We start from the raw sequence: 16680 nt of genomic DNA on the forward strand, positions 1-16680 counted from the left end.
TAGATACATAGATAGATAGATAGATAGATAGATAGATAGATAGATAGATAGATAGATAGATAGATAGATAGATAGATAGATAGATAGATAGATAGATAGACAGACAGATATATACATACATAGATAGATAGATAGATAGATAGATAGATAGATAGATAGATAGATAGATAGATAGATAGATAGATAGATAGATAGATAGATAGATAGATAGATAGATAGATAGATAGAATATGCAGGCTTGTCGAAGAATTCTATACCACTATAAAATAATTCTTTTGTATTTCTGCTTCTTCAGAAAAAGAAAAATAGTTTTGAAATGAAAACACTTTCAATTTTAAAAAATTTCCTCTCGGGTTAAAATTTCATTCCCAGGAATGCAAAAGAAAAATAAATTTAAACAAGATTAAATCGTTTCACAGCCCCAGAATATTATTACACTTCAATGCATTATCTCCAGTAATACAAATTACTTATTATAATAAACCTTTAAAATCATTATAAACACCAAGCTGAAATTAAAATTTATTAACAAAACAAACAAGTTGTGTGAAACAACACATTATTATTGTATTCTCAAAACCAGTTTTATTATTGATTTTTAATTTTCACACTTACATATGCCATATAAATTACATACATACAATTTAAAAATTACAATATTAATAATTAAAATGTTACAAAGCTAAATGTAACTCATTAGATAATTATTAAACTAAACACCAAATGTTTGTCAAAAGTAAGATCATTTAAACATAAAAATACATGTGAAAATGGAAAATTTGTCTTACATTTAAATTTGCTAAAGTAAAAGTGGAAATGTTTTTTTTTAGGGAAAATGCTACGAAATGTGAAAAAAATTATGAAAACATATTTTAAATATTTAGAGCACAAATGGGAAAATGGCACGTCTTTGTTTGGGATAGTCTTTGAATTCTTTGCGATAGTTACGATGTTTACCCAAAGCCCAAACAGTCATTTGATAGGCGCCAGCAACAGCAAACAAGAAAGCCGATAGACAAGAGGTCATAATGGAGAATGAAACCCAGGCACCAATTTCATAAGTATAATTAGGGCAAGAGACCAAGCTAAAAATAAAAAATAAATTATAAAAATTGTCATAACGCAAATTTAATTAAATAACTTACTGGAAGAGGTTGGTTAGAGGATTGCCATCAGGAACAGGAATTCTGCGTATTTTAGTACCAGGGGGTCTCAAGTTACGCAAAGCAATGTGTACAGAGAAATTACCCAATTCGCAGAACTAAAAATAAATGTTTTTGAAATATTTCTTTTTGTATTTATGCATAAATTATTTTTTTAATGTTTTTTTGCAAAGTAAATTTTTAAAGTCCATTAAGTTCAATAAGTGAATTAAACATTTACATACTTTTAGTATTAATTACAACAAATTTAAAAAATAAACAATACTTTACTACTGTTCATTGACTCTTTCAGCGTATATAAACTAATAATTTCTCGCTTTGGAATTTAGAGGATATTTCTTAATGAAAATTGTTAAAAATAATATTTTTTTGATAAATAATGAAATTTCTACATTTTAATGAAGTTGCTACTAGGAGAAAATTTCAATTTATTGAAAATGTACTGCGTTTTACTGTTTATGTAAACGCTAGACATACTTTATAGAAATTCTCTAAAATTGTTTACTTAGGTCGCATTGTTTATATTTGAATATGTAAATTACATATTTTAACTTTTGCCTCAATTTGTTAATATAATAATGTCTATGCATTAATTCACAACTTACCACAAATCCAGCTAATGCAGCCCAAACTTGACACATGCAAGGTTCGGTGAACAATGGATGATTAACATGATACGATACATAAGCAGTGAATCCCCAATAGTAAGAGCAATTCTTGAAGAGATTACGCAAGGGCATAGTAGCATGAGAGAAACGATGAACAAATATTGTTTCCAACAAACGTTTCACATAGTGGACTGTATAACAAGCAGCAGCAATGCTATATACAAAAAAAAAAAAATAAAATAAAACAAAATACAAATTAATGAATTACCACAAATGACTATAAAAAGAAACAGTTGAAGATAATTAATGCAAAAATGAAAATAAAAAATATATTCAAATTATACATTTATGCGCGCTTAGTTGATGATGAAGTTTTTTTTGTTACGACATTTTATTCGATGCGTTAATCGAAATCGCATAAAGGTCAAATTGGGTTTAACATCATTATGCGGTGTTTGCTGCTTTTCTTTTGCAATCAACAGCTTTAGAAATTTATTGTTAATAACTAAATGGTTTGACAGAAAAAGAAAGTTAACAACTTATTATTATGTTTTATGCTTTTATACATATTTTCGTTCAAACCATTTTATCTATTGATTACTATCTATTGACCACTATCAGAAAAAAAACTTACTGTGTTGTTAAGGAAATGGGTAGGGTAGCCGATTTGCCGTAGACTAATTCTGGTCTTGTATAGAAGAGTAAATATACGATAAGAGGTCCAGCATATTCAGCCAAGAAAACAGTCTTCCAGCCAATTTGTGGTCCCAAATCCTTGATGTAAATACTAGCACCAGCACGTAAATTTAATGATTGCAAAGTGTCGGTGTCTTTGAGAGATTTACCACGGGGTTCCAAACGTAACGATTGCCTATTAGCATTTGGTGTTGTTTTCAACTTTTGGTGTATCAACTCCCTTAAATCGCCAATATTTGTGCCTGCAGGTGCTGTAACTTTACCATAGGGCTTAGAGTTTTTGGCATTCAAAATTTCTAACTGCAAAACAAATCGTACAGTTTAATTTAATGATATTACATTAATAATAATTTTATTCATTACCTCCATTTCTTTTTAATTCAATAATGGTCACTAGTCAAGAAAAAATTCAAATTGATTCAACACCTGACGACCGTATTCCACGGACGCGTCTGCTCTCGAAGAAGTATGTAAAATGACAGGGAGAAATTTCAAAGTTCACTTGTGGAGAAAGTTCATTTGTGTATTTTTGATGTCAGGCGAACAATGTGGAATTGACTGTTTATAACAGGGTAACACAGTGAATGTAAATTAAAATACTCACAGTCTTTCGTACAAAAAAAATATGCATTAATAAACTTTACATTAACTTTTCATTCAAAATCTTTTCTGAGTTTTATTTTTTACAATAAACTTTTTGAGATTTTACTGCCTTGCGCAGAATAATTCTAATATAATCTCAAAAAATATTAAAACTTTAAAAAATAACAGTTAAGGCTGATTTAGTTTTTACGTGGCGTTACGTTAGGGATCGTCTTCTACGTGGTTTTTATATAAAAACCTTTATATAAGTTGTATATGTTTTCTATCTATATGCCCATATACATATCTATATATTTATTAATCTGACTTTTCATCCATCTATAGCTCAAGTCGAGAAATAAACGTTGAAATATTAGAGTCTTCCACTTTTTAATAGGGTTCTATAGTTAAAACGAAAATTCGACTTTTTGCATTTAGGTAAAAGTTAGACTATTTTCGACTTCCAACCTTTTTCAACTTTTTCCGACTTTTTGACTATTCAGACTTGTCGACGATTTTCGACTTTTTGTCGATTTTAAACTATTTTCGACTATTTTCGACTTTTTCCGAATTTAAAACAATTTTTGACTTTTTTCCGACATTTTAACTATTTTTGACTATTTCCGATTTTTCGACAAAAAGTCGATTGTTTGTTTATTCGAAAGTCGATTTATAGAATCCTATTTTAAACAAGACGATTATAAATTTTTCGAACCGACATATTAATAAATTAGAATATGTTACCCTGTTGTGCTTTTTATATACAACACTGAATTACAATAATTCACAATAGTGCTAGAACAAAAGAAATTTGTTAATAAAGTAGCCAGACTAAGCAAAACAAAAATCGTCAACATATATTTAAACTGCACAACGAAATAATTAACTTATGAAAGACTTACACGATACTATGTTCTGTTCTGTACTTTTTTTTCTATTTTTTTTAAGTCTTTTTTTTGCATTATTTTACTACTAATTTACTTCCACATACAACTGTAGGTCCTTAAAACAATTTCAGTTTCGAAATTAAAAATATATAATATAAATATATTAAGAATTTGCCATTGACTTTGAAAATCGTTAAAATAACAATATCTACTGAGTGGCAACATTGTTTTAAGTGATTTTTTTTTGTTATTTTGCTTCTTCTATAAATTCCGCGGTGAGTTATAATTTTTTTTTGCGACGACCACCAGGCTCGCCGAAATTTGATTTTTATATAAAAAAAAATCGCAAAGAAATCAACTAAAATATTTTCAAAATTAAAGTGTGTAAATAAATGTTTAAATTTTAAGAAAAAGACATTAAAATGGTTAGCAACGTAGAAGAAAGGTTAGTATTGCTCAGAAGAATACACTGCAAATGTAGAGAAATTACTGCGATGAAACCAAAACTGTCATCATTGTATATCATCTGTACGACTGGGGGAAAGAATGATGGATGCATTTCTTCTGAGATTGTTTTATTAATTGTTATGCAATGTTCTAATTTGGAGTTTCTTTTGTTGGCAATATTCGGAATATATTAGCGAGTAAAGTGGAGATGGTTTAATGATAATTAAAAATTAATATGCTTATTCTTTTGTGTTCAACGATACATTTTCCGTTTTATTTTTTTCTGTATTATTTTTACTTTTTTTGCACTTATGCCTTAACATATATTCTGTCTTTACCTTTATATTCGCTCTTCTTCCTACGCTTTGTGGGAGGCAGTTGGTTTGTTTGACGTTTTTTATTGTTTATTTATTTTAATTGTACCTCTTTAGACTATGCATCATCACTTTTTTTAATAAACAAACAGTAATAAGCATCTTAAAAAAGCTGACCTTGAACTCTAAACCGGAATCATTTATCGTATATCTTTTTATGTATTTGTTGACGTTTTTCTAATGATTGTTTTGTTTTATATTGTAGTTCTAAAAAAGTTCCCACATTTCACATTATCCGTGAAGTTTACGACAGTACCAATGCTCATCAACGTTTTGAAGCCGAACTCGATAAGGCTCTGGAGGCCAAGGTGGATTATATTATTATAGAGCCACCGCGTTTGGGCGACGAAACTGGCCGTTGGATAACAGTGGGCAATTGTTTGCATAAAACTGCTGTTGTCTCGGGTATGGCTTCGTTGTTGTCAAGTCTTTTGTGGCATAATCGTCCTGTAATTGCTGGTCCCATGTGTGCCGTTTCGTTATTTTGTACCGGTCTATATACAGTCTCATGGAATTATGATCCCTGCTGTCAATACCAGGTATTAGTAAATTAGCAGAGTTTAAAAATGTTTAATTTTTTGTTGTTTTTTTTAAATAATGTTTATTTTTAAACCAGTAACTAATTTTTTCGAAATTTCTGTCTTGACAAATAGGTGGAAAATAATGAAGAAGTACTCAATAAACTGCCTTTAGCTGATGTTTCTTCGCCTGTGATTTTGGGCTATCAACCCAATACAAAAACCAAATATTTACATCGCAGTGTTACTCTACTCTCGGCTGCATTTTGTGCTTGGCAAATCTGGCGTTCGTACAAGTAGTTTAAATAATTAATTATTAAACAATTAAATCAAACAACCCCATAAACAAGTAAAGTTCGAAATGAACAACTTCCCCTGCACATTTGTTCAAAGCAGCTTTCTTTAAGGTTTAAAAGAAAAAAAAAACAAATAACGAAAATAATGTATTTTAATATTAAAGAAAAGGAAGAAGTGAGAGTGAAAAAAAAAAACGTTAAAAAAGAAACCAAAATATCTCAGTTTTATTTTATACTACTTGTTTATTTTTTATAATTTATTTAATTAATCAATCAATCAATGAAGCCAGTGAGTGTATTTTGTTAAAAACAATATGCAATCCATTAATAAGTTTCTTAAACAAAATATTTTTTTTAAATTACATTAAATGACATGCATTTTTTAAAATATTTATAAATTAGGAAGACATTGTTAAATATAATACGTTTAGCTTGTGGTTGTTTTTTTGGCTGTTCTTTTTTTTTAACACACCAACAAATATGTCGTCCTTCCAGTGTTTCAAAAATGTTTAAAGTCTACAACAAAACTAACTAATTAAATGCTGTTTAGAAAATTTTAAGTTTTGGCGTTAAAGTTTAATTTAAATAATAGTTTTTAAATTTCAACAAATTGTAGTTAAACTATTTTGTTTCTTTTATTTTGCGTTTCTTAAATACCAGCATTGTTTTTAAAGTTTTATTTTCTTAAAAGTAATATTTTTGTAAATTATTTGTTTGTATTATTAAAACTTTAAAAATAATAGCTGTTTGTTTTGATATTAAATTAATTTTGTAAACATATATATTAAATTCGAAATTATTTAGTAAATTTTAAGATATTTTAAAATTATAAATCTTAAATTGTTATAGAATTATATTAAACAAAATCGAACAAAAATACACATAAAATGTTCTGTAGAAAAAAAAAAAAAACTTAAACCAAAATAAAAAGAAATTAAGCAAATAATTAAATAGAAAATGTTAACTGAAATCTACTAATTGTGGTAAGTGTTCTTTTGACAATTTCATTTTGGCGACAGGACTGAGTGATGGATTTAAGTCTTAAATTTTAAGACCCAGAAATATAATTGGCCCCTATTCTGCATTTCGATTACGTTTACGAATTCAGTTACGCAACGATCGAAAAAAGATGTTCCAACAAAAAACTGAATCGTAAGAAAAAGAAGAAGCAATTCCATTTCGTTTCAATGCTTTACGAATGTGTGTATTGTGCGTTACGATCGTACCTACGTTTTTGTAAGTTGTTGTTTATGTGACGGAGAGTCGGATCGAAATACCAATATGGTATTAAAAAAACAGTTATTAAATACTTAAATTTCTCCCAACAATTCAATCCTTTTTTAAATATTTCAAAGCCTCTTCCACTGATTTCGCAATTGCTTGTGTCGAATCTGCAATGGTAGCTAAAGCTTGAGCCTGTCTATTTGTGGCCTCTGCCATGGCTTTTGTGGCTGCCGCTTGCATTCGCATTACCTTAAATATTTTATCTTGGGTTTGCACCTGTTGCTGTAATAATCTAAATTGTAATTCCATTTTATCGAATTTTCTTTTACCCAATACTGGAGTTTGAGATGATGCTTTCGATTTTTTAGTTACTTTTGTTTTCTTTGCACTCGTTTTTGGTTGCGTTTGTTGAGAAGTTGAAGCGGTAGCCTCTGTTTCCATTTTAACTTCATAGGAATTAATCAAATCATCAAAGGCCACATCAAATTCATCAACTGGCAACTCATCCGGCAAAGGCATTGCTGAAAATTGTAATATTCTATCTACAGTTTGCTCTAGGTCCGTTAAAGGTATACGAGAGAAGCCTTTCACGCCATTTGAATGTTTTTTATTTTCGTAGACTTTTCTCTTGGTGCGGGATTTGAAATCAGCCCAGATCTGAAAGTAATATTATAATTATATATTCAGCTATAAATTATGCAAAAGTACAAACTTTTTTCCATTCGAATCCTGTTCTTTCAGGTGGTCCATAAGAATTAACTTCACGTGCCACATTATTCCAGGCCTCTTCCAGTAAAAGTCTTTCTCTGGCACCACTGGCCGGCAAACATTTTGCCAATTTTTCATTTGATTCCATTAAACTTATTAGCACTTGGAATTGATTACTATTGGTTACTTTAAAGCTAGTTAGGATTAAAATTACCGTTAATTTTCTTCGAAATACTTTTAACGTTTCTAAATTTACCTTCTCTTTTCTGCTGCTGTTGTTGTTGCTGTTGCTGTGTCCATTTTGAGCTATAATGTTAACTTTATTTTGTTTGCTTTCCAATATATTTCACTAACGTTTTTTTTAATGTTTAAGTTCTTAACATGTAGATTGCAAATAATTTCATTTGACTTATAAAGACAGAATTTATCATGTATTCTTCGTATGATGTTTCGATGAAATTTCATTGACAAGTTTCTTTCGTTTGCTAAAAACAGGCTGTAAGTAAGTGTTGCTAATTTGTTGTTTTTGAGAAAATAGATTTTCTTAATTTTGATGATTTAAATGTGTAAAAATTTGTTTTATATTAAAATTTTAGACAAAGGTAATATAATGTACTATTATATGTAATTATTTAAATTGTTTTTTATTTATTTATTTAATTTATTTTGTTAAATATTTTTCTTACTTTTTATTAAAAAGTTTTTAGTCTTTTTTTACAAAGCACATTGGCATTACTAACCCCACTGTTTAACATTTAAAAGTGTTGCCAGAAAATGTTTTTGAAAATGTTTTACAGTAAAACAAATTTACTTTTACCCGGAAATGTAATAATGTAGAAAATTAAATAAAAACAGACAAGACGCGTATAAAATAAGAAGACATAGTAATAAAACGATTGAAAATATGTATGAAAATTACGTAGTTATTAAATATTTTAGACTATACAAAATATTAGTACATATTTGTTTATAGACTAGCGAGAATAGTCAATAGACTATTTTATACAGGAGTTAATAATAGACTTGTCAATAGATTAATCTATAGACTAGTCAATAGCTACGTAAATCGTCAAAACTCCTTATAGGGACTCAAAATATAAGTACATAAATATAAGTATCCCAGCAAAAAAAAAAACTTCCAAAGAAGCGAAAAAGAAGTAGAATTTACTCCATGAAGTAAGTACTGAAGAAGACCTGAGGAAGTGATGATTTTAACACAGGAGGGATGTTCTTTTTATTTGATTCCAAATTCACAACATTTAACGTCATTCTTAGGAAGTAATTTTCATGTTCATTTTTTAAAAGTTATTAGGAAGTGAAATTGAATACAACTATTTTGACTTAAATAATTTATCAATTAAGTCCAAAATAAAATGGGTTTAATTCAAAAAAATTCATTAAAAATATATCTTCAATTTCAAACAAATTTTGATCTTTTTCGCTTCTTTGGAAGTCAATAAACACCTCTTCCTCAAAAGGTAAACAAATTCACTTAGTGCTACTTTTGAAGTGGTAACAAATGCAATTCTTTTGAAAGTACTTCGTGTTATTTTACCGAAAATTAAGGCTTGGTTCATTGTAAGATACCATTTTTCAAAATAACTGATATACAAACCAATCAATACTATGCAAACTTCTCCGGCTACAGCTGTAACTATTAAATGTTTATTTATTTAAATGTTCTCATTAAAGAGAATTTATAACTGTTACTGTACTTTTTTAACCTTATTTACTTCATTTCATTATGTACTTTTAATCCTCTCTATTTCGAATACTCTCATCTCTGTTTTGAAAACTTCTTATCTGTAAAATTGTAGCGAAACATAAAATATTATCGATTCTTTAGAAGGCTTGTCCTTTTTTTTCAAATACTCTACGTGTATTTAATCAAGAATCAATTTTAACATGACAAAACAAGTAAAAACCGAAATGAGATGAAGAAAGACTTAAAACTGATCATTCGTTCATTTGTTGTCTAGGAAATAATTTTTTTTTATTTATTTACATAAAGCGTACTTCTTTGTCTGTTTGTTCTAATAATAATAATCTGTACCAGAAATTACGACAACAAAAAAGCATAAAATAAATAATTAATAAAAACCAAAAACAACAAATACCTACTCCCTCTCCGTCCATACCTAGCAAAATGCAGGCAAATGTCGAAAATAATTAAAGAAAAACCAAAAAGATTGCATTGTAGTGGATTTTTGTTGTAAAAATTATCTTCAAATATTCAATTTGTGTATTATTACAAGAACCCAAAAACAAAAAAATAAAACAAAACAGAATTCAAGATTATAAAATAGACCTAAATTTCAACGACAGCTTTCAGTCGCTTTCACACATTCCCCTAGTGCTTCATTCGCACATTATAACCTGTGGCAGTATTGTATTGAAATTCAAATCGAGTATTTGAATTTCCTAAATTGTTTCTAAAAGAATTCTGTTAAAAAATATGATCAATTTTGGCTGGTTTACAAAACTAAACCGCAACTTGCGTGTTGGTAGTACCAATTTGGACTATTCATATCAAAATTAAACAAAGTTAATACATCTGCCCATAAAAACGAAATTTTTTTATGATCAACCAAGTTCAAGGAACAAGTGTTATTAGTGAAATAAATGTGTATATACTTATAATATTGAGTGTGTTTTCAAGAATATATTCTGTATAGTTAAAGCAAAATATATTGCAATTATCCATAATGAAGGGTGAGTCATGTAAAATACATTCAATTTATTCTATATATAATGTATGTAATTAGGATATATCATTAAATCGAATTACGAAACAAAATCAAAATGTACTTTCTAAAATTTGGATCCAAAATATAGGTATTTCTCTTGTAAATTATTGATAAAATATAAGCTAGTAACTTTTTATACCCTACACCACTATAGTGGGGAGGGTATTATGCGTTTGTGCAGAAGTTTGTAACACCCAAAAATGTTGGTGCTAGAGCCACCTTAAAGTATACCAATCGCCACAGAATCACATTCTGAGTCGATTTAGCTATGTCTGTGCGTCTGTCTGTGTGTCCATGTAAACCTTGTGCGCACGCTACAGGTCGCAATTTTCAAGATAATTTGATGAAATTTGACACATACTTTTTTTGGTTCAACGACGAACGCTATTGAAAATGGTTGAAATCGGTCCATTATTTCTCCTAGCTCCCATACAACCGTACCCCCCGAATCGGGCCTTTAGGCTCACAATTACGTTAAATGTTTTATAATGTCAATAAAAATCAGCAAAAATTAGTTCTACAGAACAATAAATGACAATACTAATTTTTATAGTGATCGGGCCTCATTTGACCCTAGCCCCCATACAAACTCCCCTTCAGAAAATGACTTGAAGGTCAAAATTAACTTATAATTACTAATAAAACGATCAAAATCTACATAAATGACTTTGAAGTAGACGTAAATTCATCTACCAAAATTTATAAGGATAGGCCCATATTTACCCCTTCTCCCCTATGAGTCCTCTTGTAGAAAATCTTTTTTTGTCAACAATAAGTAAAAAATTCACTATAAAACAAATTAAATGCTTTATATAAAAAAATCCACAATTTTAACATACTGACTGGTGTATCATATGGTCGGCAATGTCCGACTATAAATTCATATTTGTTTGTTTTGGAGCGATGACACTCCCGTAATTTTTTTATATATTCTTAAATTTAACAGTACATATATTATATAGGGAAAACCATTAAAGTCATGTTTTTTTTATAAATATTTAGTCACGGCAAATATTCTTGTCAATGTATGTATTTATTTTTGAACACATGCCGAAGAAAATGTTTTTGGAATCTTTGCACCGTGGAAGGGTTTTGAAAAAGAACATAAATCCCAAAAAAATCTATTTTTAAAATCTCCTTATAATAAATACTATTCAAAATAACACAAGCCAACAAAAGTGAAAAAAGTCAAGTCCAGACACCAAACTAAATCTAGAGGACAAATCAGAGCTGATTTAGAATCACTTTAACATTATATTTTCCAGATATTGTATCATAAAAATTAAAAAATGCACTTTTTGGCCATATTGTAGACATTGTTACAGCGCGGCATCTGAAAATCTAATCTGTAGACTTTAAAATTAAACTTTAACCTCTGTTGTATCTTATTCCCAGCAAAAATAAAACGTTGTTCTTCGAAAAGAATAACATTTTTCACCACTTCAAAAGTAGCACTAAGTGAATTTAGTAGAAGTAGAAGTGGTATTCCCGGCAAAAATAAAACGAAGTACTTCCAAAAGAATAACATTTATCACCACTTCAAAAGTAGCACTAAGTGAATTAGTATACCTTCTGTAGAAGTGGTGTTTATTGACTTCTAAAGAAGAGAAAAGAATAACATTTTTTTGTACTGAAAAACAGCAAAAAATAATCTAATCACATCTAAAAATGCGATTACATACTATTCACTTCTATAAACCAAATATTTTCTTACAAATGAAAACCCAAAACCAAAAGTAAGAAATGAGATGTAGAAAAGTCATTACAAATAACATATTTGAAGTACATTAAGTTTTGATGAAAAACCAGTGAAATTTTCATAAGAATGTCATTAAGAGAATGTGTTTTATTTTTGGCATCCAAATATCGGATTTTAACTGTTTTGTTTAACTAAAATTACTTGTAGTTCAGAGTTGCCAAAAATGAACAACATCCCTTCAATGACTGGCTAATGTAAAATTCATAGGTTTTTCACCCGAATTCGAAGGACTTCGAGTTGTTGTTGTTGTAACAGCTCGACTATGGCCGATAGTTCTTTCCTGGGGAATAAACTTTCGGTTGACACAGCTGTCGTTGGGTTGACAATCTTTGGCCGAGTATGACTCGGGTCGTTCCGGAGCGAAGATCCAATTGTCGTGGGAACGAGGACTTCGAGTTACTAGTTTTGATGAAAATTCTTTTTTTTTTGCTGGGCATTTTATTTTAAAGTTGATTGATAAATGCATGTAATATATCTATTTTAGTATTATTTAAGTCAAATTAGTTGTATTCTTTATTGCAACAATTTCACTTTCTAATAACTTCCAAAAAAAGAACATCAAAATTACTTCCTAAGAATCTCTTCAAATGTAGTGAATTTGGAATCAAATAAAAAAACAGCCTTCCTATGACAAGCTTGTGTTAAAATAATCACTTCTTCAGGTCTTTTTTCAGTACTTCCATGGAGTAAATTCTACTTCTTTTTCGCTTCTTTGGAAGTTCTCTCTGTTTGCTGGGATTCCTGCTTTAACATATCATAATTCAAATGTATACATGATGAACTGTGTATATATTAAGTCACAAACCTGACTATATATTATAGGTTTTTTATCGAATATCTTCCGACGCTATCTCTGTATTATAGATTTAACAGGAGAAAAAGATAAGTGTTTTTTTAGATAAGAACATTCTTTTTTTAATAAAAAAAATCTACAATCGGACAGTTTCTTAAAAAATTTTTTCTCTTGCAATATTCAACTCAAACATTACACACACTTATTAAATATTAGCTATAAAAATACTAAACAAAAAAAATTATATTAAAATTTTATTAAAAACATAAAATGCCATTAATTTTAACCAACAATGGCTTTGATCTCTTCGTATGGAATTTAAAAACTCACACCCACAGTTATCAACCTTATGCGATTTATTACAATTTAATAAAAGATTTAGCGCATATATTATTTAAACACATATTTGCCTTAAATTTATTTAAATCTTTCTGTTTGACCTCTTCTGAAGGTATACAACAACGTCGTAAATATTATGGATCATTGGATGATACGATTATAACGATCGAAGCTGATGAGAGTACACCTCTATTGGCGGATCATTTAATATGGCCTGACAACAACAATAACAGTAATCAAAGTGACAATGAATCGGAAAAGCCAACATTGAAATATGGCGTATCGTCCTGGTCATTTGGCAGCAGTAACGCGAGTAGTAATGGCAGTGATTATAGTGCATACAGTACAAAATCATTTAAAAGTCATTTTACGGAATTGAGAGTATTGCTATTTGCATTGATCTTAGCAGCTGCACTAAGCATTGCCATTTATTTACTTGTAATTGAATGTAAGTTATTTGAGAGACGAACGAAAAGAAAACATTAGTAATTTATTTTTTAAATTTAAGAAAATTAATATAATATAAAATAATTATATACTTTGTGTAGAAGTAAAAATGCTTATGTTTAAGAAATACATACATATATTTGTCAATCTTACTGTTAAAACGTGAATATGTCGAGATATATTAATAATGTGTTTTACTAAAAGGTTACCCAGCAGTTCGATGGGACAGTCCCGAACTGACCACTTAACCTACCACTTGTGGTGGCCCCTAGCCACCTGACTACCTAGGTGACCAACCATTTTAACATGGGCTTGTCCTACGAGAAAGTCAATCGTTACTCTACACCCTATAAAAAGACAGTAAAGAGACGATTGCCTCCGCTCTCGCTTACAAAGGGGACACTAAAGTGACGACTGTCTTCGTTCTCGTTTACAAAGAGTTTATTTGTGACGAAAGACCAAAAACATACGAATTGGAGTCAGCCAGGTGGTAAGATATTAATGGAACTAAAATTTAAAAATTTCAAGTGTCTACTCTCTAGAATACTATGGGACAATAATGTGACTATTGACCCGAAAGATATAAATTTGAGTCAACCAGATGGAAGCATATTAGTAGAAAGTAATAATCATTTCTCCAAAAGATGGGTAAAATAATTACTTTCGGAAGTACAACCAAAAAAAACTACTTTTAAGAGTATAATATCTAGGTTACTTGAGGACAGTAAAGAGACGACTGTCTTCGCTTCCGCTTACAAAGAGGACACTAATGTGACGACTGTCTTCATTCTCGATTACAAAGGGTACATTCGTGATGAATTACCCAAAACATACGAATTACGATCATTCAGGTGGTTAACTATTAGTGGAAACTACTGTCTTTTTCGTATGCATTGACTCTTTGTCGAACTGCTGGGAACTGCATCATTACAACAACACAAAAACAACATGTATTTTGTTTTGGTATTAGAATTACTAATGTCTGTCTTACTGTCAAAAATGACATATTAAATGTAAACAAGTAACTTTTATAACATGTAAACAATTACAAATTCTGTCAAAAATAATTAAATATTGCTAATTATTGAAAGATATATTCCTTCTAAAGGACAGAGCAGGTCTAAATCAAAATCATAATTTCTCCAGCACATAAAGTTTTGCAGATATAGTGTCATAAAAATTAAAAAAAGAAACTTCCTTTTTGATCATATTTGATATGTTTTTTTTGTTTTTACAAAAATTTGTTATATGATCTGAAATTCTAATTTGTCGACTTTAAAAGATACGTTTAACTTGAGATATATACAGGCCTGTCACAGAATTCCATTCCGATCGAAAGTACAGTTATAACTTGTACATAAATAGGTAAAAACTTAAAAATAATAATAATTTCAAATTATTGTCAATTTCACGTTGAAAATTTGAAGTGATTTCATTCTGAAAAAACTGTAATTTTTCTTTTTTGAAGATTAAAATTAGGAAAAATCATTCCATTTTCGATCGGAATGGATTTCTGTGACAAGCCTGATATTCTTCCTATATCAAGATATCTTAACCCGAAGTTATGTAACTTAAATTCCAAAAAATATACAACAAAATTCCAAACAGACGATATCTCAGCAAAGACATGAGATCTTTAAACAATTAATATAAATTCATAAACAAAATTTATAGATGTTTTTAGCTTTAAGCTAAAATTACTCCATGAACAAAGTTTCATCTTTATTTTGAAAAGGATACATTGAACTTTCAGATGACACTTATCGATATTTCGAAAACGTGATATGATAATGAAATACTGAGATCAGATTTTAATTCAACTTAATCCTTTAAAAAATATATATATTTCATTTTCATTACAGCACGTTTACCATCTATAACATTATCCTTGGACTTGGTTAGTCATGATATCTGGAGTCACAAAACTATACCAAAATTTAGTCATCTTCAACACAATAATGTTGATCACATAATACTCATGCAAACTGGAAACAGCAACTGTGATACATCTGGCGAGTGTTTGAAAGTCTTAAAAGAAATGCAGGCAGGTTTAGCTTTAAGACAAAAAATATATATAAATTCTAGTTTAATAATCGCCATTTTACAGAATAAGAAATTAAACCAACCAGAAGAACTACCATATAATTTTTTAATTGGAGGTGATGGTCAGGCATATGAAGTAAGAGGCTGGCAATATGAGAGCAGTATGAAAGGTGTACCACAAGAACGTTCATTAGTAATAGGTGTAATTGGTAAGTTTTTCTTTTTCTTATAAACTAAATTCAATCACAGTAATTTTATTATATTTCATTTCAAACTACAGGTAATTTTGACCATAATACACCCCAAAAAGTTCTATTACAAACTGCTCAGTCTCTGATACAGGAATCTGTAAAACGTCGTATGGTAAATAGAAATTATGAAATTTATGGACTTCGTCGTAATGACCATGACCGAAACGAGGGTCAAGAACTTTTCTCCGAGATAATGAATTGGCCTAAATTTAGTGGTTTCCTTACGAAGTTCTAATGATTTTTTTTTAACATCAACAACATTTTGCTAAAACACAAAGTACAAAATTTATAGAAATTTATAGAAATATATGGTAGTCATAATTAAATAATTAAGTTTATATTTAAGATAATTGAAAATTATTAATTAAAAAAATTTACAAATTTAATTCTAATCTAATAAAATTTTGAAAAATATTATTAACTTTAATACGTTTTTAGCGATTTTCCATTTGGTTAAAAATAACAATTTCAGGTTTTCTTAACTTTAAATAAATAATTTAAATAAATTTGTAAAAATTTTGTTTATATTTCATAGAAATTTATGAACAATAGATAAGACCTGTGATTTTTGCGGATTTCGGGGAAAACAATCCATTTTGTGATATGTCTTAATTATTTGGAGTGGGTTTTTGAGTTGGCAATCAAATGCCAATTAATAACCAGATTAGTTAATCTAAAATATTAATTGATTCAGATGTTAATCCCCTTTCATGTTTTTGAGTACAAGATCAAACTTCGTAGTGTTGCCATACAAAACACAGAAAACGTCACTGTTGGTTATTAAAACGATGCATGTTT

The 16680-nt window shown here is 29.1% G+C and overlaps 4 protein-coding genes across 7 annotated transcripts; 2 read left to right on the forward strand and 2 right to left on the reverse strand.

Annotated features, from left to right (window-relative positions):
- Positions 1–560: 560 nt before the first annotated feature.
- LOC111684843 (very-long-chain enoyl-CoA reductase) lies at positions 561–2987 on the reverse strand. The gene is made up of 5 exons (XM_023447057.2): positions 2831–2987; positions 2406–2767; positions 1769–1985; positions 1146–1261; positions 561–1085 (listed from the first exon to the last, which is right to left on the reverse strand). Exons 1-5 carry the CDS (start codon positions 2834–2836, stop codon positions 881–883), a joined length of 906 nt encoding a protein of 301 aa, XP_023302825.1. The 5' UTR covers positions 2837–2987; the 3' UTR covers positions 561–880.
- Positions 2988–4210: 1223 nt separating this feature from the next.
- LOC111684857 (transmembrane protein 11 homolog, mitochondrial) lies at positions 4211–6038 on the forward strand. 3 transcript variants are annotated; one of them, XM_023447070.2, is made up of 3 exons: positions 4211–4381; positions 4963–5302; positions 5411–6038. In XM_023447070.2, the coding sequence occupies exons 1-3, from the start codon at positions 4359–4361 to the stop codon at positions 5573–5575; spliced, it is 528 nt and encodes a 175-aa protein (XP_023302838.1). In that variant the 5' UTR covers positions 4211–4358; the 3' UTR covers positions 5576–6038. The 3 variants fall into 3 exon arrangements, with proteins under 3 accessions (XP_023302838.1, XP_023302840.1, XP_023302839.1); XM_023447072.2 differs by having other exon boundaries at positions 4963–5296; XM_023447071.2 differs by having other exon boundaries at positions 4215–4381; positions 4963–5299.
- Positions 6039–6436: 398 nt separating this feature from the next.
- Positions 6437–7992, reverse strand: LOC111684838. The gene is made up of 3 exons (XM_023447052.2): positions 7760–7992; positions 7508–7697; positions 6437–7452 (listed from the first exon to the last, which is right to left on the reverse strand). The coding sequence occupies exons 1-3, from the start codon at positions 7801–7803 to the stop codon at positions 6901–6903; spliced, it is 786 nt and encodes a 261-aa protein (XP_023302820.2). The 5' UTR covers positions 7804–7992; the 3' UTR covers positions 6437–6900.
- A 1539-nt stretch (positions 7993–9531) lies between these two features.
- Positions 9532–16404, forward strand: LOC111684858 (peptidoglycan-recognition protein 3). Of its 2 annotated transcripts, XM_023447075.2 has the most exons (5): positions 9532–10215; positions 13254–13589; positions 15451–15632; positions 15696–15840; positions 15912–16398. In XM_023447075.2, exons 1-5 carry the CDS (start codon positions 10209–10211, stop codon positions 16115–16117), a joined length of 876 nt encoding a protein of 291 aa, XP_023302843.2. In that variant the 5' UTR covers positions 9532–10208; the 3' UTR covers positions 16118–16398. The 2 variants fall into 2 exon arrangements, with proteins under 2 accessions (XP_023302843.2, XP_046808757.1); XM_046952801.1 differs by lacking the exon at positions 9532–10215 and having other exon boundaries at positions 12990–13589; positions 15451–15840; positions 15912–16404.
- Positions 16405–16680: the final 276 nt, after the last annotated feature.

This window comes from Lucilia cuprina, chromosome 5, assembly GCF_022045245.1.
Source record: "Lucilia cuprina isolate Lc7/37 chromosome 5, ASM2204524v1, whole genome shotgun sequence".
Taxonomy (NCBI): Eukaryota; Metazoa; Arthropoda; class Insecta; order Diptera; family Calliphoridae; genus Lucilia; species Lucilia cuprina.